The sequence below is a fragment of the Centropristis striata genome, chromosome 16 (assembly GCF_030273125.1).
Source record: "Centropristis striata isolate RG_2023a ecotype Rhode Island chromosome 16, C.striata_1.0, whole genome shotgun sequence".
Taxonomy (NCBI): domain Eukaryota; kingdom Metazoa; phylum Chordata; class Actinopteri; order Perciformes; family Serranidae; genus Centropristis; species Centropristis striata.
This window is the reverse complement of record NC_081532.1, coordinates 34,209,091-34,230,575: the sequence shown is the minus strand read 5'-3', so window position 1 is coordinate 34,230,575 and position 21,485 is coordinate 34,209,091. Positions and strand designations below refer to the sequence as shown.

Here is a 21,485-nt window from a genome sequence, read left to right as displayed (position 1 = left end):
TCAATAATTTGACACAAAGTATTTGTTTAAAAATTATTTTTCTTGATGTTTTTTTTTTTTTATTGCTTCCACTTTATGACTGCATCTGTAACAACGGTCTGCTCTTCAGAACATTATTGCTAATAGCACTTACATATTTCTACTAAAGTAATATTTGCAATGCTTTAAAGATAAACACTGAAGAATAACAGTGGTGGAAGAAGTATTCAGGTCCCTAACTTAAGTAAAAGTTCTAATACCACACTGAAATTACTCCATTACAAGTCCTGCAATCAAAACGTACTGAAAAGTACAAAAGTATCAGCATCAAAATTTAGTTAAAATATGAAAAGTGAAATGGGTGGACCAACTCAGATTGTTTTATATTCTCTAAATATATTATTAGATTATTATTATTGGTGCATTTATGAAGGCAACATTTTCATTTCCTCAAGGTAGGGCTAATTTTACTAATATACTGTTATAAGCTTTAATTAAAAAAAAAAAAAAAAAAAAAAATATCACTTTAAATTTATCATGATTTCATGTCAAAAGGAACTAAAGCTGTCAGTATAGAAGTATAAAGTTACATAAAATGGAAATACTCAAGTAAAGTACAAGTACCTTAAATTGTACTTAAGTACAGTATTTAAGTAAATGGACTTAGTTACATGCCACCACTGAAGAATAATAAAGTGTTTCTGTGATTTTGTGCTCCCTTGGAGCCAAAAAAAAAAAATAAAGCAAAATTTTAAATCGTCCTCCGGTCCAGCAGGGGGCGCTCCGCTGTGTGACAGGAAACGGAAACGAGCAGCACTCAGTAAGCTTGGGTTACAGCAGCTTCTACAACCTGCGTCAAAACGAGTCTTCCGTCAAGCGAGCAGCAAGTGAGGGCGATTTCACTTCCGCTTAATCGACTTTGCTGCCGAAATAAAAGCACATAACTCAAGGACTACATTGTAAATTAATGATTTTACAAAACTAATACTCAGAAATGGTTTTCGGTTTACCGTTTACCGTTTTATTTCACCTTTATGTGACTTAAACATCATAACAAATATATATGTGTATATATATATATATATATATATATATATATATGTGTATATATATATATATATATATATATATATATATATATATATATATATATATATATATATATATATATACATAGGAGGTCCAGTCTCTGGTTCATCACTATTTTATTCTATTGTTTTTACTGTTTTTAGTATTTTATTGTTTTTATTTATACCCAGTTGTGTATGATTTATTCTATTTTAATAACTGTACAGCACTTTGGTCAACTGAGGTTGTTTTTAAATGTGCTCTATAAATAAACTTTGACTTGACTTGACTATTGCTGCTACAATTGCAACATGAAGACAAAAGAACACTCCTAGCAAAAGAAGAAAAGTACAAGTCAAAGGTGAGTGGTTGCAGTGGCAAAAGAACAAAAATAAGCACAGATAAATAAAGAACATTAAAAATCAATGAATTAATTAATTAAAAATAGATTCAAAATAAAAAGGTTTTAAAACTTAGTTTCAGTTAGAAGGATTAAAATGTTTGCCAATCTGATTATACAATAAACAACATACACAAACCTTAATAGTAGATTCAAATCTTTTAATTTTATATATTTTAGAACTGAACAAGATATTTGACCTAAAAGCTGAATGTAAACCTTTATTTTGAAAATCCGAGCATCGGAACATGCACGGTTACAGTCGCGAGCTTAAATCTGCGAACCACCAAACGCCACATTTAGCCGCTACTTTGACCTGAAATATAACACTTTGGAGAGTGAATTTGCATATGCAGATAATCTTAAAATAATTTAATTTGTTTAAGCGAAGTGATGAGTCGAGAAATAACGCGCTGAAAGTTTAGTTTTAGTTGAAGGTGGACGGCGGTGTAACGAGGATTTGTGTTACCGGACGAAGATGTTCTAAGGTGAGCAACGGTTCTCAGCTGGGGGACTTGAAACATGAACCTTCTGAGTCCATCTATTTATAGAAAATATACTGAACATGTTTTATTTACAGTAATAACTGTATTTATATAACAGACAAGCTGAGAAAGCCAGTTCAAGTGCCAGTACCATTTTCAATTTACATGCAAATAGACCGTTTCTAGTTTTATTTATCTACTATTTTCTCTGCTGTTTTTGTGTGTATAAATAGTTAAAAAAAAAAAATTAAAAAAAATTGAAATAATGTAGATGCGAAACACAGACAGAAATGAATGCATATGAAGTTGACAAATTTTAACCAAATCTCCTGGACTTGAGAGGTTTAACATGATAGATGTGTGGTTTAAAAGTTATATTTTAATATTTATGTTATCAGAATCGCGGTAATTTTCATAAGACTGTGTACATGTGTATTTTATTCTATTTTTTTTTTACAGGGATATATATTTTAAAATGAGTCGTATTTATTTTATTTATGAATGTAGCTAGCTATTTATTTTCTCAATGAATCGATTTTTTGTCATTATTGTCTTTAATGTCCAAAGTGTCATCTAAAAAAAGTTTGAAATAGAATATTTTGACTACATTACCGTCCAAAAGAGTCAGCAAAAAGTCAGCAAATATTGAATTATATGTATATTGGCAGCATTAAAAGACACGTTGAGCCTTGTTAGTTAATAATAAACAAACCAATATGTCATCATTTTATTGAGCTGCCATCATTAACATGTTAATTTTAATTATAGCAGCTCAAAAGATTGGCAGAAATAAGCAAATATTTTGAAGTTATTATAACTTTATATATATTATAACTATATATATATATATATATATATATATATATATATATATATATATATATATACATACACTACTGGTCAAAAGTTTTAGAACACACCAACTTTTCCAGAATTTAATTGAAAATTATGCAGTTTAATATCTCAGTGTACTCTGAAATTAATGCACATTTGCAACATTTAAAATTCTTGATTGAGCATGATAGTGTTTTGAAAGTAAAAAAAAGATTCAAAATCACATTTTATGTTGGACTAAAGGACTAAAAAAAGACACAAAATGACCAAAAAAAGACACAAAATGACAAAAAAGACACCTAAAGACACAAAATGACTAAAAAAAAGACACAAAATGACTTACAAAGACATGAAAAGAATTTAAAAAAATGACAAAATAGCCCAAGACTCCATAGAGTTAAGTTGTTAACCCATTTCTTGTTCCCTGAAAAAGGCCTACTTGTATAATTCTGAGATGTACATTATTTTTCAGTTTTGGTTAAGCTTACCTTTTTTTATTTACCTCTGGCAGTTCACCACTTACCTTTGGACCCTTTCAAGCTGTTCATTTGACTTGAACTGCTTGAATTTCAATAAAAAACTGGAAAAATTGGGGTGTTCTAAAACTTTTGACCGGTAGTGTATATATATATGAAGTTATTATAACTTTCTATATATAATATAGTTTGTCTCCTTTCTCACAGATGCCGTCTTTCGACTTCCTGGATAAGGTGGAGCTGTTTGTGCGTGGAGGAACGTATCCTGTCGATGCTTCAAAGACCGCAAAGAAAGTCACCAGAGCTGCCAGCAAACACTTCATCTTCAAAGGTTTGTTAGAGTTGCTACGGCAACAGAGATGCTTCTTAGCCTATTTACATTACAGAAGATATATACGTCTTAATCCCCAATGTGCAGTCTAGTTTTCTGGTGTTGTTCTTCCAACTTTATAAGCACCAAAAACAAACATATGTTAACTTTTTATCACATCAATAACAAACCATAGACTGTATATTAACAAAAAAATGAGTAAAATGAGCTTTTAAATGCAGTATGATTGAGATGTACCTCAGGAGGAATAGCACAGTGTAAAAACACTCAGTCACTAAGTAAAATCCCTACATTTAAAATGTTATTACAGTAAAAAAAAAAAATGCATAAAATTGTGCTTTGAGTAGGAAAAGTAAAAGTACTCATTCTGAAAAATGGGTAATATTAGAAACAATTTAATCGATTTTATTACTGGATTATAATATTGATAAATTATGCATGTGTAATATTATGCAGTTCATAGAAGTGGAGCAAAGTTCGGCTAACTTATAAACTGCTGGGTCACTTGATCCATAACAATATATCATCATTTTTGTTGATTTCTATTTTGTGTTAATAAGTAACTTTCGAACTTTTAAAAAAAATGTAGTGAAGTAAAAAGAACAATATTTGCCTCTAAATCTAGTGAAGTGTACAAGTTAATGTACAAGTACATCAAAATTGTACTTTAGTAAAGTAGTTGAGTAAATGCACTTAGTTACATTCCTTCAGTGCACCAAAACAAACTGAAATCAGCTGACTGCATCCTGTAGACGGCTTCCTGTGGCGTTCTTACCGGGGACGCCTCCTCCGCGTTGTCAGGAGCAACGAGGAGGTGAGGGACATCCTGGTCCGTTACCATGACAACAACAACCACGCTGGCCGGGTTCGGACGATCAGGCAGATAATGGTGAGTTAGCGGGATTTTTATTATTTTAAGGGCCATGGGGCAATCAGTGCGAAAAAGAACAATAATTGGAGATTTTCAAACGTCTACTTTTTCGGCATAATTTCACCTAGAGACTCCATTTAAACTTTAAACAGTAGACACAAGTCTTGTGTATCGGTGTATTAATCCACGTTTCGAAAGGTCATATAGTTTTTTATCAATCCCTGTTCAATGACCATGATCATTTTTGGAGAAATTCTGAGATTATAATGGGTGTGTATTGCACGGAATGTTCGTGTCACAGTGTGTGACATCATCGCTCAGAGTGTAGAGGGAGAGAAAAATAAATTTGAAAACTGCGCTCCAGGCCGCAAATTCCACTCTACAGAAATAATTTATACATAGAAACGTAGGAAAATTAGTCTTCTCACTCACAATCCTCTGGTAAAGCTGTCAGAGTTATAGTTTGGGCGTAGGACGCACAGATGATCCACCAACACCACCAATAGCCTCATTGGCTCCCATATTAAAAACGCAGGAAGATTTCTGTAGAAAAGCATATTTAACAGTTTTTCAGATCGCTCTAACAAAGCTATTTCTTCATTTTTCTTCACAAATAAACATATGTAGACGTTCAGGACGGTCTAATTTTTTTCCTATGACTGTAGGTGTGTATGTGCATATATGAATATATTATATTTTATATTTTATTCCATTTTATCCCCTGTGTGCGTCCCCCAGCTCATGTATTACTGGGTGGGGGTGACGGAGGCGGTGAAGGCCTGGATCAAAGCTTGTCCTGTGTGTCAGAGCCGGAGTCCCACCGAGCCGCCGGAGCCGCCGGTCCAGTTCTGCCTCGCCTACGGCTGCGACGCCTCCAGCTTCGTCTGTCCGGAGCTCAGCTTCCACAGGTCGGTCGCCATGGTTACACACTCTGTTCTATACATGTTTCTATACATTTAGAAAAAAAAGGCGATCTGATTATGGAAACAGATTACCTTATAATAATGAAATAAATGGCTGAGAAAGTAATAATAAATGCCAAGAAATAAATCTGATAATGAATGAATCAGTTCATCAATGAATTAATTAATGGGAAAATTAAATGGGGTAATTAATAGAAAGGTAAATAAAGAAGCAAATGAACACAGAAATATCTATTTATGTCTCATTAAATCTATTAATACATGTCTATATTTCATTTTAATATTTTTTTGGTACATTTAACCCATTAAATTAAATTCAAAAAGCATTTGAGAGCTTATACCCGTGGCTTTCATACGAAGTTGAGTTTATTTGTCCAAACCTTCAATACATTTTTTTTAAAAATCAACAAACTCAGCAAATGTTACATTTGACTGAATAAAAAATCCTATGCATAATACTAATACATGGCCATTAGCAAGATGCTAACATGATATGACCACTGGAAGAACAAGACATAGTTCTCATTAGCCTACTGTAATAAAAAAATATATATATATATATATAATAATAATAATAATAATAATAAAATAATAAATAAATTGGCCAAGAGACCGAAAATAGGTGGAAAAAACTACAAATACTACAAAATGACATATCCGCTGTCCCGGCCTTAATGGCAGAGTGACGCAACAGCGCTCCCGGCTTTAATGGTAGAAATGCGGTAATGCTTTCCCGGCGTCAATGGGTTAATGGCTTATTTATTCATCTATCAAGTCATTTATTCATTTATTTGGGGTTTTGGCAGCCTTCGTCCTCCATACACATTTATTTATATTTACTTTAAAAAAAAAAAAAAAAAACAGATAGAACCTCAGAGGACTTTTCTTTTGCCTCAGGTTTGAAAACTAAACTGTCCTGCAGGTTTCCGAAGGAGGCGGAGCGGCGTGGGCGGTGGCTGGCGGTGGCTCAGAGGGACGAAGGCTCGCTGCGAACCAAGTCCTGCCTCTGCTCCAGACACTTCGAGGCGTCCTGCTTCAGGCTGAGCGAGGACGGTCAGCTGACTCTGTCCCCGGACGCCATGCCCACCATCATCCCCGTCACCGTGCAGGAGGAGGAGGTGATAAAGAGGCACAAAATGATGCGCTGTGTAAATAAATGTCACAATAACAGTGAGCCAGAAAATGTGTTTCATAAGTTTCACAGTTAGATCAGACAAACTCAGTTGATACGACAAATTTTGGACAAATAATGAAGCAGACAACAACTAAAACATCTCTCTGTCTGTGCATTTATATATTTTTTTGTAACAGTCAGCTTCAAGCCAGAGACTCCTTGTAAAGTAATAACTTGCTAATTTGGGATTTGTCAGAAAAGACACAAAATTACCCAAAAAAAGAATCAAATTGACCAAAAAATTACATAAATGAAGCAAAAAAAGACACAAATTGACCACAAAATGACAAAAAATGACCAGAAAAAGACACAAAATAACCAAAAAGACACACATTGACCACAAAATGACCAGAAAAAGACAAAATTACTAAAAAAAAAACACACAAAATGGGCAAAAAAAGACACAAAATGACCAGAAAAAAGACAAAAAATGACCCAAAAAAGACACAAAATTACTGAAAAAAAACAAACACAAAATGACAAAAAATGACCAGAAAAAGACACCAAATAACCAAAAAGACAGACATTGACCACAAAATGACCACAAAAAGACAAAATTACTAAAAAAAAAACCCACACAAAATGGGCAAAAAAAGACACAAAATGACCAGAAAAAGACAAAAAATTACTGAAAAAAAACAAACACAAAATTACTGAAAAAACAAACAAACACAAAATTACTGAAAAAACAAACAAACACAAAATGGGCAAAAAAGACATTAAATGACCAAAAAGACAAAAACACATTAACACTTTAACACAGTGGAGACAGAGCTGACTTCCAAAATGATTTGACGACCCCCAGAAATCATCTCGAGACCCCAATTGGGGTCGGGACCCCAAGGTTGAGAATGGCTGCCTTACAGAGGTTGGTTGTGTTTTCAGGTTCCAGTCCCGTCAGACGAGGACTTCCTCCACTCCAACTCTTTAGAAGACCTTCTCTCCACAGCTGCAGCTGCAGAAAGCTCGGACCCCTCTGATCCGGCCTTCAGTCACTCTGAGACCCCCGCATACCTGCAGGAGCACCAGTACTGCCTCCCAGCTCCTGATCCGGACTCCACGGACACCCAGACCGTCATGGAGGACAACAGGAGGAAGACTGTCATCGAACCCACCTTCACGGCTTACAACCAGATCGCCAGGTACCAAGGTTATTATAGTTAACAAAAACTAACGAAAACTAACGAAATAACGAAAACTAGAATTGAAAAAAGATTTTCGTTAACTGAAATAAAAATGAAAACTAGAGTTTTTTAAAAAACGATAACTAACTGAAACTGTATTGTGTGGTTACAAAACTAACTAAAATTATAGTGAAAATGTCCTTAGTTTTCGTTTTTTCATTCATAATTCAGTGTTTCTATTTGAACATGCAACACACGGTAAATATGTTTACTGAGACTGGGATGTTTACACTCGAAACAAAATTCAAAACACCCAGAACTGTAAGAGTTAATAACCTTATTGGGGCTGAGATGATAAACCAAAGGAAATAAAGGCAAAATTTATTATGACCTCTTTGAATCTCGCACCCAACACATAGCCCATTACAAAAAAACTAAAACTAACACTAAAACTAATAAAAACGAACTTAAAACTAAGCATTTTCAAAAAATAAAAACTAAACTAAAACTAGAAAACTCACTCTAAAAACGAACTAAAACTAACTGAATTTGAAAACAAAAATTCATAACGAAATTAAAACTAAAACTAATGAAAAACCCAAAACTATTATAACCTTGCCAGGTACACTCACCACTTACATTTCTACATTTGGTTTTGATTTAACCCTCAGAACCCCAACCAGCAGCATCAGGAAATCTTTCTCTGGTCACATTTTACTCACTGCCGCCTTGTTTTTCACTGAAGGTCTGCTGAGGTTTTTGTGCAGAATAACAGGGTTATAATTACATAAATCATAAAAAATATGTAAATATGTAAGCAGCCTCTCCTGTCCTCTCCTCTCTGCTCTGTGTAAACAGCCTCTCCTGTCCTCTCCTCTCTGCTCTGTGTAAACAGATTCTCAGTGAATATTTGTCTCTGAGGAGCAGAATTTAATGTTTTTAACAGGATCTGGTTAGTGCAAACACTTTATTTTGGTTAAATTTTAGAATAAAGTGATCTTGATAAAATATCAATATTTCAAGCTTAAATTTGGTGATTTCCTGAGTAAATTATCACACATGATTCATTCAAAGGAGAAAATCCAACAATGGACATGCTTCTGGCGATGTTAAATGGCATAATTTGTCTATTTATATTTTTATTTTTTTAAAGAAACTATGCTGTTGAAACCTGCCAGTGGGCTGTGAGGTTCAGAGGACTCATGAAGTGACCGTGAGGTTCAGAAATGTGTTTCTGTTGCATCCTGCAGGTTTCTGAGCCACAGAGTGTTACCGATGCAAAGCAAGCAAACCAGAGGAGCTTTAAGAAGGATGGCCAAGCGCTTTGGTCTGATAGGTGACTGAAAATAATGAAAAAAACACAAAATCATTCATTTTATCTGCCTTTTTAAATCCTCAGTGAACCAGATTATAGCCCATTATTAAAAATATCTCTTCTGTTTCAGACGGAGTGCTGATGTACACACGAGTCTCTCCTCCTCTCAGAGTGCCGCGCAGCAGAGAAGAGGTCTGCATGACTGATTTTAAAGTGTAGAATTGAGAGTCGTGTAGCTCCAGCAGCTTAAAGTTTGTACACTGCAAAAAAAGAAAAGTTGGGTGAACTCAAAATTTCAAGGCAACAAACTTCGATAAAATTTCAAGTTGGACAATTAAACTAAATATTTTAAGTTTTGCCGCTAGCGTCAGTTAGCCGCTAGTGTCAGTTAGCCGCTAGCTTTCGCTAATGACCAAATTTCACCGCTTTCCAGCATTTCACAACAAAGAAATATTGGCACGATTGTAACGCTGTTATGAAATGTCAGCTAATGTTGCGACCACAATTTTGAGTTAGCATTGATACGCTAATGGCTACTCTTGTAGCTGTAACAAGCAGCGCCGTTAGCATCAGTGAGCAGCTGGCATCAGTTAGCCGCTAGCATCAGTTAGCCGCTAGCATCAGTTAGCATCTAGCATCAGTTAGCCGCTAGCATCAGTTAGCAGCTAGCATCAGTTAGCCACTAGCTTCAGTTAGCATCTAGCATCAGTTAGCCACTAGCTTCAGTTAGCAGCTAGCATCAGTTAGCCGCTAGCATCAGTTAGCAGCTAGCATCAGTTAGCCACTAGCTTCAGTTAGCATCTAGCATCAGTTAGCCTCTAGCATCAGTTAGCCACTAGCTTCAGTTAGCATCTAGCATCAGTTAGCATCTAGCATCAGTTAGCCTCTAGCATCAGTTAGCCTCTAGCATCAGTTAGCCGCTAGCTTTCGCTGATGAATTTCACCGCTTTCCCGCATTTCCCAACAAAGAAATAAGAGTTATCAGAACTATTGTCCCTTGTTGTGAACCCCAACTTAAAGATATAAGTAACAACAACTCACCAACTTGTTTTTGAGCAGACAACTGGCTTCCTTTGTTGTGCTAACTTACATTATTGCCCTAAATGTCAATAATTTATATTTCCAAGTTTTACCAACTTAAATCACTGTTTTAGGCCAAAAAATACAAGTTGGCTTTTTTTGCAGTGTAGGCATATCAGAAAGGTTCATAATAAGGAACAAATAGATAACCAAATAGACATACAGCCCACTGCTTCTCTTTGATTTGCAGGTAAACTCGATCCTGCAGCAGTTCCACGACAACCAGGGTCACTACGGCCAGGGAATCTGCCAGCGAGGGATCTTGAAGCACTTCTACTGGGCCAGCATGGCCCGGGACCTGGCCCGCTGGATCTCCAGCTGCCAGACCTGCCTGAACAGAACCAAGAGGAAGTGGCTCCGCTGCAGCGTCTCCAACTGCACCAACTGCTGCGGGCCGGTGGAGCGAGGCCTGGGCCTCACCTTCCATCAGTACGATCACGTCTTCTAGTTATTCCAGTCACAAAACAAACTGTATTTGATGCTTTCTTTATGCTATTTTCTTTTATTTTCAACCTTAACTTCTGCTGCTAGTTAGTAGTTGACTTTCCCATGAAGTGACAGTAAAGTTAAATATTTATTTTTTTTCAAAACTTTATTTATTGAGGTTTTTTCCCAAAAAGTAATACACGATGAACACAACAACGAACATACAGTCATAAAACCCCATCCCTCCCTCTCATAACCAACAGTAATCTGGGAGGAAAACAAATACTTGAGTTAATAAAAAATAAAATAAAATAAATGTATTAATTAATAAATAATAATAATAAATAAATTAAATTAAATCATATTAATGAATAAATTAAATAAATTAAATATTTAAAAAATAAATAAATAAATAAATTTGAAAAAAAATGGAGAGGAAATAAATAAACAACAATAAAACAATAATACACAATCATAATAATCATGAAAGTATACATAATTAAAATTAATTAATTAATTAAATAACAACAATAATAATAATAATGAAAAGTTAAATATTTATTACATTTAATTGCTCAATTATGTCTCATACTTTATTGCAGCCATTGTTTAGGTTTATACCATTTGTTACATAGATTTTGTGCAAAATTTTCCTATTTTTAACCACTTAAGAATTGACAAAAATGGTTAAGAATCCCACTTTGAGACACCATGACCTTAACCCTCCTGTCGTCCATCTGTTTTGACTATTCCCTCTTTCCTCCCTCCTCCTGTCTTCCTCTCTTCTTTCCTCCTTCCTTCCTTCTTTCGTCCCTCCTGTATCCTCCTTCCTTCTTTCCTTCCCTCGCCCCTCCTTTCTTTCTTTCCTTCCTTTCCTCCCTCCTTCCCTTCTTTTCTTTCCTCCTTCCGCTATCTCCTTTCCTTTCTCTCTTCTTTTCTTCCTCCTGATTTCCTCTCCTTTCCTCCTTCCTTCCTTCTTCCCTTCCCTCGCCCCCCCTTTCCTTCCCTCCTTTCTTTCTTTCTTTCTTTCTTTCTTTCTTTCTTTCTTTCTTTCTTTCCTCCTTCCTTTCTGCCCTCGTTCCTTCCTTCCTCCCTCCTTTCTGCCCTCTTTCCTTCCTGCCTCCCTCCTTTTCTCCCTCCTTCCTTCTTTATTTTTTCCTTCCTTTCTTCTCCTCCTCCCCGTTCTTTCCTCCATCCGCCTTCCTTTCTCTCTCTCCTTTCCATTTCTCCTTTTCCTCCTATCTTCTTTCCTTCCTTCCTCCATCCTTCTTTCTTTCCTTCCTTCTTTCCTCCATCCTTTTTTACTTCTCAGCTTTACACACAGACCCGATTTAACCCTCTATGGTACACATTATGATGCCAGTTAGGAAAAAAATGTTTGGAGTGTTTTTTTGTCTTAAAAAAGACTAAATAAACATAATCTGAAGAAATTATATAATTCTTTTTTTATTTAAAGTTTTTGGGATTTGTCGCCTGTAGGCAACATTGTCCCATAACGGTGCACAAGTGAAAAAGAAAGTTTTAAAAATTAATTTTAACATAAGTAATTTAATAAACATATGTGAAAGATTCAGTAGCTTCAACCGGGTACAATACATAACATTTTAAATTTAAAAACATTATAAAAGGAACTTTTTTAACCGGTTTCTTGTCTGAATGTTGCCTGTAGGAAACATTGAACCATTGAACCAACGACCCATTTAAATGAATGTCTACAACAGTCTAAGTGTACGAAACTATCAAAAATTAAGGTTTACTCACCTATCAGTAGGAATATATTTTTTTCCAGATGGAAAAGGGCCCGAAAATGACGTGTTGAGTGATTTTTTTGTGGCGCAAAATGGCAAAGCTGTTTCCTTTGAAAAAGTCTGTAAAATAGGGTTTTAATGTGGCCTCCTGGAGGCCATGTAACAAATTAAAGCATTGCTAGTTTCCTCTTTTTTAAAGAATCCCATCACTCAAATAAAAGCATTGTAGAAATTTAACAGGCCAAAAATGGTTATGTTGCCTGAGGGCAACACCGTACCATAGAGCAGCTGTTCTCAACCTTGGGGTCGGGACCCCAATTGGGGTCGCGAGATGATTTCTGGGGGTCGCCAAATCATTTTGGAAGTCAGCTCTGTCTCCACTGTGTTAAAGTGTTCATGTGTTTTAGTGTTTTTGGTCACTTAATGTCTTTTTTTTGGTCATTTTGTGGGTTTTTTGTCATTTTGTGTGTTATTTGGTCATTTTGTGTCCTTTTTTGTGTCTTTTTTTATCATTTTGTGCTCAATTTGTGTATTTTTTTGGTAATTTTGTGTCTTTTTTGATCATTTGTGCTCAATTTGTGTCTTTTTTGGTCGTTTTGTTTCCTTTTTGTGGTGATCTGAACTGTGCGTGTGAGATTGTGTTCAGTGAGCAGGGGTCGCGGACAACATGCATGTTAAATTGGGGGTCGCGACTCAAAAAGGTTGAGAACTACTGCCATAGAGGGTTAATCAGCTCACAGACTGTTTAGGGACCCCAGGATGCACAAATATTCCCATAATAACACATTTTACTGCAGGAGAAAAACTGCATCTTATCAGCATGAAGTGTGCATGTCTATAAAAAGGAGACTTACCAGTTTTAATCCATCTTTCCCTGCAGGTTTCCTCTGGACAGCCAGGCCCTGCTGGCTCAGTGGCTGAAGGCTGTTGGTCGTCCTAACTGGCATCCTCGTCTCAGGTCGTCTATTTGTTCGACCCACTTCACCGAGGACTGCTTCGACCGCAGCGGGGACAAGGTCACCATCCGTCCAGACGCCGTGCCCACACTGCTGGTCCACGGAGACTCAGCGGTAACACACAGGACTCACTTATTGTCCATCAGAATAAATAAACCCACAGCAGCAGAGAAGTGCAGGAGTAGAAATAAACTGTCTTCCCTCCACAGATTCCGTGCAGAGATCCAACCCAGCCTGCTGTGGGGGAGGAGGTATATTTCAGATCATTTGACAACATATTAATGGTGCTACACTGTAGCTACTTTAATCACGTGTTTCTGTGTGAGCAGGCCTATTTTGCAAAGTACGACGCCGTGGAGCTCTACCTGAGCAGACGCGCCTACCCTCCTGGACTGAGCTACGTGGAGAAGAACACCTTCAGGAGGTTCTGCAAGAAGTTTATCGTCAAAGGTTTGTGAAAATCTAAACAAGATTATAATAAATCAGTGCAATAGGTCAGCAAGTTCCCCCAGAAACTCTTTTTGTACCAAAGTAAGGATATATACAGATTTAAAGTGGGGAAAAAGCAACTTTTTTCTCCCAGATTCACCACTTTAAATCTCATAAATCTATGCATTTTTTCTCGTAGATTTGCCACTTTAATCTCGTAAACTTTTTTCTCAAAATATTATTTTCGTATGTTTTTTTTTTTTTACACATTCTGGCAGTATGTAATATCCTCCAATATTTTCTAGGGTTGAAATTTGGAATTTGCAAGTATTTCAATGAATGCCCTATTAAGGGTTAAAGTGATGAATCTGGGGGAAAAAGTTGCTTTTTTCCCCCTTTTTTTTGGAGGATATTACTTACTGCCAGAATGTGTAAAAAAAAAACCATATGAAAATAATATTTTGAGAAAAAAGTTTACGACATTAAAGTGGCAAATCTACGAGAAAAAAATGCGTAGATTTATGAGATTTAAAGTGGTGAATCTGGGAGAAAAAAAGTTGCTTTTTCCCCACTTTTTTCTCGTAAATCTGCAACTTTTTTCACAGAGATTTGCCACTTTAAATCTCTTAAATCTGCAACTTTTTTTCTAGTAAATTTGCAACTTTTTTCTCGAAATATTACCTGAAGTTACCAAATATAGTGCTTGGCCTGATAAAGGGTTAAAACAAGAATTCAAAGAGAGAAGCTCCTTTCATGATACCAGGTAGTTAGTTCCCTCAGTCACCATAGTAACTTGGCGGCCTGTTCCCGTGTCTCAGACGGCGAGCTCCACATGGTGAGAGGCGAGCGGGTGCGTCTGGTGCTGAGGAGCCGGCAGCGGGTCGAAGCTGCTCTGCTGGATTATCACAACGAGCTGAACCATCTCGACGTCAGCAAGTGTCTCCGGCTGCTCAACGAACGGTGAGCCGCATCTTCCCTGGTGCTGATAAATCATCTGAGTCGAGATTAGATGAAACTAATCTCAACATTCTCCCTCACCCACCTGTTTAAACCTGATTTTAATCTGTTGTCCACTAGTTATTGTTGTTTCTTTCACTGTTCTTAGTAGTTTGTAGCTTTAATATGATCAAATCAAACTTTATTTATATAGCGCTTTTCATACATAAAAATGCAACACAAAGTGCTTTACAAAAAATAAGAATAAAAACAGACAATAAAAACTCCACACATGGTGCAGAGCAGCCCAGTCCCCCGGGCCCAGGGAGTCTCCAAGACCATATCCCCATGGGCAGACCCAACACACCCCCCAGTGGGGAGACCCCCATGAGGGAACACTGGAGCTAAAAACTAAAAGACTAAAAGACAACAGGACAGGATAAAATCTAAAAGACTAAAAAACAACAAGACAACAGGACAGGATAAAAACTAAAAGACTAAAAGACAACAAGACAACAGGACAGGATAAAAACTAAAAGACAACAGGACAGGATAAAAACTAAAAGAATATGTATTGTATATGTATATTGTAGAATATTGTAAAGAAGGACCTAAAGAGGAAGAGTACATTTTTATAAGGATCGAGAAAAAAGTGCTTTGTGTTTAAATTAATGAACTGAAACTCAAATTCTTATGCTGAAAATCAGACAATTGTTGGTTTGAAAATGGAAAGTATTATTACTTAATGCTAAGGTGCAAATGTTCCTTGACATTATGTTGAATTTATTTAATAACCAGCTGGTGTTGTGGTGTTCAGGTACTTCTGGAAGACCATGCGCTCCGACGTGGTGCAGTGGATCGACGGCTGCTCTCAGTGCAGCATGAAGAGGAAGAAGAAGAAGAAACCGGAGGACCAGACGGACCCAGGAGGACCAGAGTCTCTGCTGGAGGCGCTGAGGTCCCCGCAGATACCTGACGCCTTAGACAGGTGCGTAGGCCTGTCACCATTATTACAATATCCACTTATCGTTCAATATATAAAATGGACACAATAGTTTTTTCTGGACTCAATTATTGTTGTTTCCATGTGTATTTGTTTTGCACACAGACTGCCCTGCCTCTTAACCCTTAATAGGGCACTCATTGAAATACTTGCAAATTCCAAATTTCAACCCTAGAGAATATTGGAGGATATTACATACTGCTGGAATGTGTAAAAAAACATCCGAAAATAATATTTTGAGAAAAAAGTTTACGAGATTAAAGTGGCAAATCTACAAGGAAAAAATGCGCAGATTTATGAGATTTAAAGTGGTGAATCTGGGAGAAAAAAGTTTCTTTTTTCCCACTTTTTTCTCATAAATCTGTGACTTTTTTTGTTGTAGATTTGCCACTTTAATCTAGTAAAATTGCAACTTTTTTCTCGAAATATTACCTGAAGTTACCAAATATAGTTATTCGCCTGATAAAGGGTTAAAGGAGCCACGCCACTCTTATAGAGTGTTATAACCGGTTATAACGCAGACTTTTTGTGCTGTAGGAATTGCCCAAAAAAATCTCTGAAACAGCTGTTTATATGTTATTTATAATATAACTTTTTATCTCAGTGCAATTTGTGTTAACAGAGCCCGAGAGTATATTTGATTTGTTTTCATTGTAGTCTATTTATTTATGTTTTATTTATCTAGGATGTTTTAATATTTCTTTTCCACATTTCAATTCCAATGTTTAATATTCTTGAGAACTCTTATGCTTTCTCATCAGTAAATGCAGTAGAACAGCAGTAGTATTTTGTGCAGTATTAAGAGTGTCAGTTATTCTCTGTCTGGTGTCGACAGCAGGAGAGACGACGATGATTACAGCGATGATGACGGAGGGGATGTTGATGAAGACGATGTGAGTGTCGGTGATGAAGAACGGGAGCCGGCAACAAATTCAGAGGACAGAGAGGTACAGCATGTTCCTCAGAATAACAGAATCACTCGTCAGATTTTATATTTTATCTCAAGTTGGGCTGAAATAAATGTAACAAAGCACGGTATAAGGCTTTCTTATAATTTGGAAAAGTTTTCTGTTTCATTTGGCATATAGTCTAGACGGAATTGTCCAAAAAGTGAAAGTGAGGAGCATTTATGGGTACAAGTCAGGAACCGGCCTACTTTACTTATTTCAAGGGTGCTGAATAAAAAAAATTGGTTCAAGCAAAATTTTGAGTTTTTGACCTTCTCATTTGCATATAAAAATGGCCGCCAAATTGCCCATCATGCTCAGTCGTTGGACCATTTCCCCAAGTTTTTTTCTAAGTAGGCAATCAAAGATGAGGAAATTAAGTTTCTAGATCTATAGTCTAGGGTCAGAGCAAGGATATAGTGGAGGCTCAGTGTCTTTTTTATGTGTATATATATATATATATATATATGCAAAATACCAACTTTTAAGGTGAAATTAAGCATTATTTGTGTCATTTTTTAAGGCCGACATAAATATTCAATCAATATCACTTTTAAATGTTCCATTTGGTATTTGGCATATATATATATATATACATAATAAAGACACTGAGCCTCCACTATATTCTTGCTCTGACCCTAGACTATAGATCCAGAAACTTAATTTCCTCATCTTGATTGCCTACTTACAAAAAAACTAAGGGGAAATGGTCCAATGACTGAGCAAGATGGGCAATTTGGTGGCCATTTGATACAAATTAGAAGGTCAAAAACTCAAAATTTCGCTTGTGAACCATTCTTTTTTGGACTCAGCACCCTTGAGAGATGTAAGGTAGGCCGGTTCCTGACTTGTACCCATAAATGCTCCAGCATCTGTACAGTATTTTGTGAGCGAAGACCATGTTGAGTTTGGTTTCTTTCTTGTTTAAATCCCAGGAGAACCGGTCTGTAGCTCCCGTCGGCCCTCAGCCCAGAATCCCCATCCTCCTTCATTTGAAAACTCCCATCAACTACCAGCCCAGATCTCCCTCAGTCCTCCAGCCCAGGACTCCCAGCGCCCCCTTAGTGGCCACTAACGTTCGGCCTGAGAACCAGAGAGGCGTTCAGGCTCAGCAGCAGATAAAACCTCCAGAGAAAGAGACGAGCAGCTCTCAGGGCAGCGCCAGGACACACGGCAAAGTCCAGGATGGGACCAGACCTCCTCCAGAGTCCCAGCCTCCACCTGAGCTCCCAGCAAAACCTCCACAAGCCCCCAGCAGGCAGAGTCCGTCCCTGCTAGCTCAGAGCCACGGCGGCTTCCAGCGCCCGCTGAAGAGACGGAGAGAGCTGCAGGAGGCGTATTCAGCTAAAAGGAGCTCAAGCTGTGGTCTGGAGCCCATCGTGGCCCCGAGCACCAAACCCTGGCCCGTCTTCACCATCGCTGGAGCGCCATCAGCTCAGACGGCCAGACCGCCGCCAAAGATGGACCGGTACGTACGCAGGTCTACAGGTGCATCTCAATAAATTAGAATATCATAGAAAAGTTTAGCTATGTCAGTCATTCAATTCAAAAAGGTGAAATAACACATTATACAGATCCATTACACACAGAATGAAACATTTCATGTTTGAATTTTTTAAATTTCTTCTAATTATAATGATTATGGCTTACATTTAATGAAGACCTAAAATTCAGTGTCTCAAAAAAATGTGAATATTACAAAAGACCAATTTTAAAATTGTGTTTAATATGTAATTGTTGGCCTCTGAAAAGTATGTCATCTATATGACTCAGTACTTGGTTGGAGCTATTTGACTTGAACTACTGGAAATGGACTTTTACATCGTATTCTAATGTATTGAGATGCAACAGTTTGTCCCAAATCACAAAAATATAACGTCAGAAAATAAAATTCTTTAAATTAAAATCTCCTTCTGATTACTTTTTACTGGCGACACACTGCCAAACTGAAAATTTTTAGCATATTCTTCTCTGGCTGGTTCCATATGTTCTGGTTTCACAGGAAATCTGACCTCGGAACAGGCCTTAATGATAATAACTACATATAAATCCCTAGTCTTCTTGCTTATATTCTTGCTCGTAGTTCCATTCAAAATGATCACTATTAAATTGGGATCTTTTCATAACCAGTAAAAACTCTGGTAACGCTTTATATTAAGGTCCTTGTAATAACCATTAATTAACAAGTAATACGGCATTGTTCTCGCTTTAGATCCCTTTAGCTGCAAAAAGCATAGTTAACTTATAATAGATGAGCAATAAAGTATATTTTAATATCAATAAGCAAACAAAAGGTTAATAAAGGCATGGCAAAGACATAATGGGTGGGTTATGGGTGTTTGTAATGCTATTATGAAGAATTATAAGATACTCATGAGGCTTTTATTAATGTTGTTATGATACATCTCTTATAGCCTGCTATTAGCTGTATTATAATGCCATTGTTAACACTTATATAGGCTTATAAACACACAGTAATGTTAATAAGCATCTTGTAAGGACTTACAAGGGCCTTATTACTTGTTAATTAATGGTTATTACAAGGACCTTAATATAAAGCGTTACCAGAACTCCTTGTAGTTGCTCTAATAGTTTTATTAATTATATATTAATATTAATTATATTAATATCTGTGTGTTGGAGCAGCTCTGCTCCCTTTCGGAGGCCCAGAGCGCTCCAGGCTCGGACCGTCCTCCAGCAGTGCAGTCGGGCCAAAGTCAAGACCAAACCAGCACACGACGGAGCCGACGCCCAGTGGGCCGAGGTGAGTTTCTTCTCTTTTTATTTATTAGGATTTTAGTTACTTTATCTTACAGGTTCCTGGTGTAGATGATGTTCATGTCTCTGCAGTAAACATCTTCCCTGCTCTGCGTCCTCAGATCCAGGAGGGAATGGTTGTGTATGTGTGTTTCTTTCACGGAGCCACTGAGGACGTCACTCATGACATGGGTGAGATGTTTTCACTCTGACCAAATATTATAATATTGTGGCTGATATTCCTCGGTTGACCGAGTCAATACAGTTAAATAAATAAAGGGATTTTTATTTAGTTTAGATTATGTATTCATTTCAAATTTTATTAATTGTGAGGAGAAAAGGATCATTTTCCTAATTTAAAAATGGATTGTTGTGATCTGAACTTCTCCTTAATAACCAGTATTATTAAAAGGTTATTCTTATCTTAACGGGAGTCTGAATTTCTCAACAGCCAGCAGCCTGATGACGACCAAATTCTTCCGGAAAGACTCGGGGCACTCTGTGTCGGTCCTGGACCTCCCGGGCAGCGTCCTGCTGGTCCCCCAGGACTCGCTGCTCGGGGAGCCGGCGTCCCAGCGGAGGATGCAGTACCGCGGCGGCTGCCCGCCGTGGTGGGGCGCCCAGCTCTTCTCCAACCTGGTGTCCGCCTGCAGGGAGTTCATGTCCGGCTCGGGGAAGTGCACCAAGGCGGGCGTGAAGGTGGAGCAGGGGCTGTACGGACAGAAACAGGAAGTGGAGCTGAACTCCGCCGAGCCGCTGACGCTGCTGATGGAGTTCTGAGGTTTTATCTGAGCCGAGTCCCTCACTGTCTAGAGCACTTTATCTCTGTCCATATTGTTTATACTGTATAGTTCAGATAATAATAAATAATTATTTCTTGTTAAAAAATAAATGTGTGAAATGTTTTCATTTACAGGATCATCTCAGTACATTAGAATATGATGGAAAAGAGTCGCGACCCCCAATTTAACATGCATGTTGTCCACGACTCCCGCTCACTGAACAGAATCTCTCACGCACAGTTCAGATCACCCAAAAAAGAAACAAAATGACCAAAAGAAGGAAACAAAATGACCAAAAAAGGCACAAATTGACCACAAAATGATCAAAAAAGACACAAAATGACCAAAAAAAGACACAAAATGACCCAAAACAGAAACAAAATGACCCAAAAAAGAAACAAAATGACCAAAAAAGAAACAAAATGACCAAAAAAAGACACAAAATGACCCAAAAAAGAAACAAAATGACCCAAAAAAGAAACAAAATTACCAAAAAAGACACAAAATTACCTAAAAAGACACAAAATGACTAAAAAAAAGACACAAAATGACCCAAAAAAGAAACAAAATGACCAAAAAAAGACACAAATTGACCACAAAAGACACAAAATGGCCTAAAAAAGACACAAAATGACCAAAAACAGACATTAAATTAACAAAAAGACTAAAACACATGAATACTTTAACACAGTGGAGACAGAGCTGACTTCCAAAATGATTTGGCGACCCCCAGAAATCATCTCGTGACCCAATTGGGGTCCCGACCCCAAGGTTGAGAATAGCTGCTCTATACTACCAGAAGGGGGAGACAAAGTATTACTCCTTAGTTACTCCTTGGTCTGCTTAACTACTTTTTAAATCAGGAAAGAGGGTTTATTTTTTTCATTTTTGTGAAGATAAAACCTGTTTTTTAATTTAACCCTTGACTTCTAAAACCAGAATTAAAATACTGGGAAATTTAGAAATTCCTCTTTATTAGCAGAGGTAGTTTAGCCCGGCTTTTAAAAACTTTTACTTGGAAATAGACTAATTCTAAATATTCTCATTTTATTCAGAATCATTGTAACTGTAAATAATACACATGATTTTCCACATCAAGTTTATTTTAACAGTTTAAATTATTTTTGCAGTACAAACTAAAAACCCTGAAAAATCACAATGATCAAAGTGCATTCATTAAATCTTTAGGGGAGGGAAGTTGTGATTTAAGTAATTCATTGTTAGTGTGAAATATTGATTTATGGAGATTTAAACATCCAGAAAATAATAAAACTAAGGAGAGAAAAAGTGTTATCAGGGAAGACAGCGTTTTATAGTTTATAGATTATTAATTATGTCATGATTTCCCACTTAGATTAACACAGTACTGTTTATATATTATTGTTATTATTATTAGTATATTTAAATTTAGAAGTAAAATTGAAGTTTGGAGCCATAAACA

The 21,485-nt window shown here is 36.8% G+C and overlaps 1 protein-coding gene across 1 annotated transcript; it reads left to right on the top strand.

Moving 5' to 3' along the window:
- The first annotated feature begins 1,613 nt into the window (after positions 1-1,613).
- On the top strand, positions 1,614-20,142 carry LOC131988624 (uncharacterized). Its single transcript, XM_059353776.1, has 19 exons — positions 1,614-1,935; positions 3,450-3,573; positions 4,326-4,462; positions 5,183-5,352; positions 6,290-6,485; positions 7,427-7,683; positions 8,916-9,001; positions 9,111-9,172; positions 10,251-10,489; positions 13,115-13,304; positions 13,400-13,441; positions 13,520-13,640; positions 14,438-14,579; positions 15,373-15,543; positions 16,394-16,505; positions 17,441-17,973; positions 19,152-19,269; positions 19,385-19,454; positions 19,714-20,142. The coding sequence occupies exons 2-19, from the start codon at positions 3,450-3,452 to the stop codon at positions 20,040-20,042; spliced, it is 3,099 nt and encodes a 1,032-aa protein (XP_059209759.1). The 5' UTR covers positions 1,614-1,935; the 3' UTR covers positions 20,043-20,142.
- Positions 20,143-21,485: the final 1,343 nt, after the last annotated feature.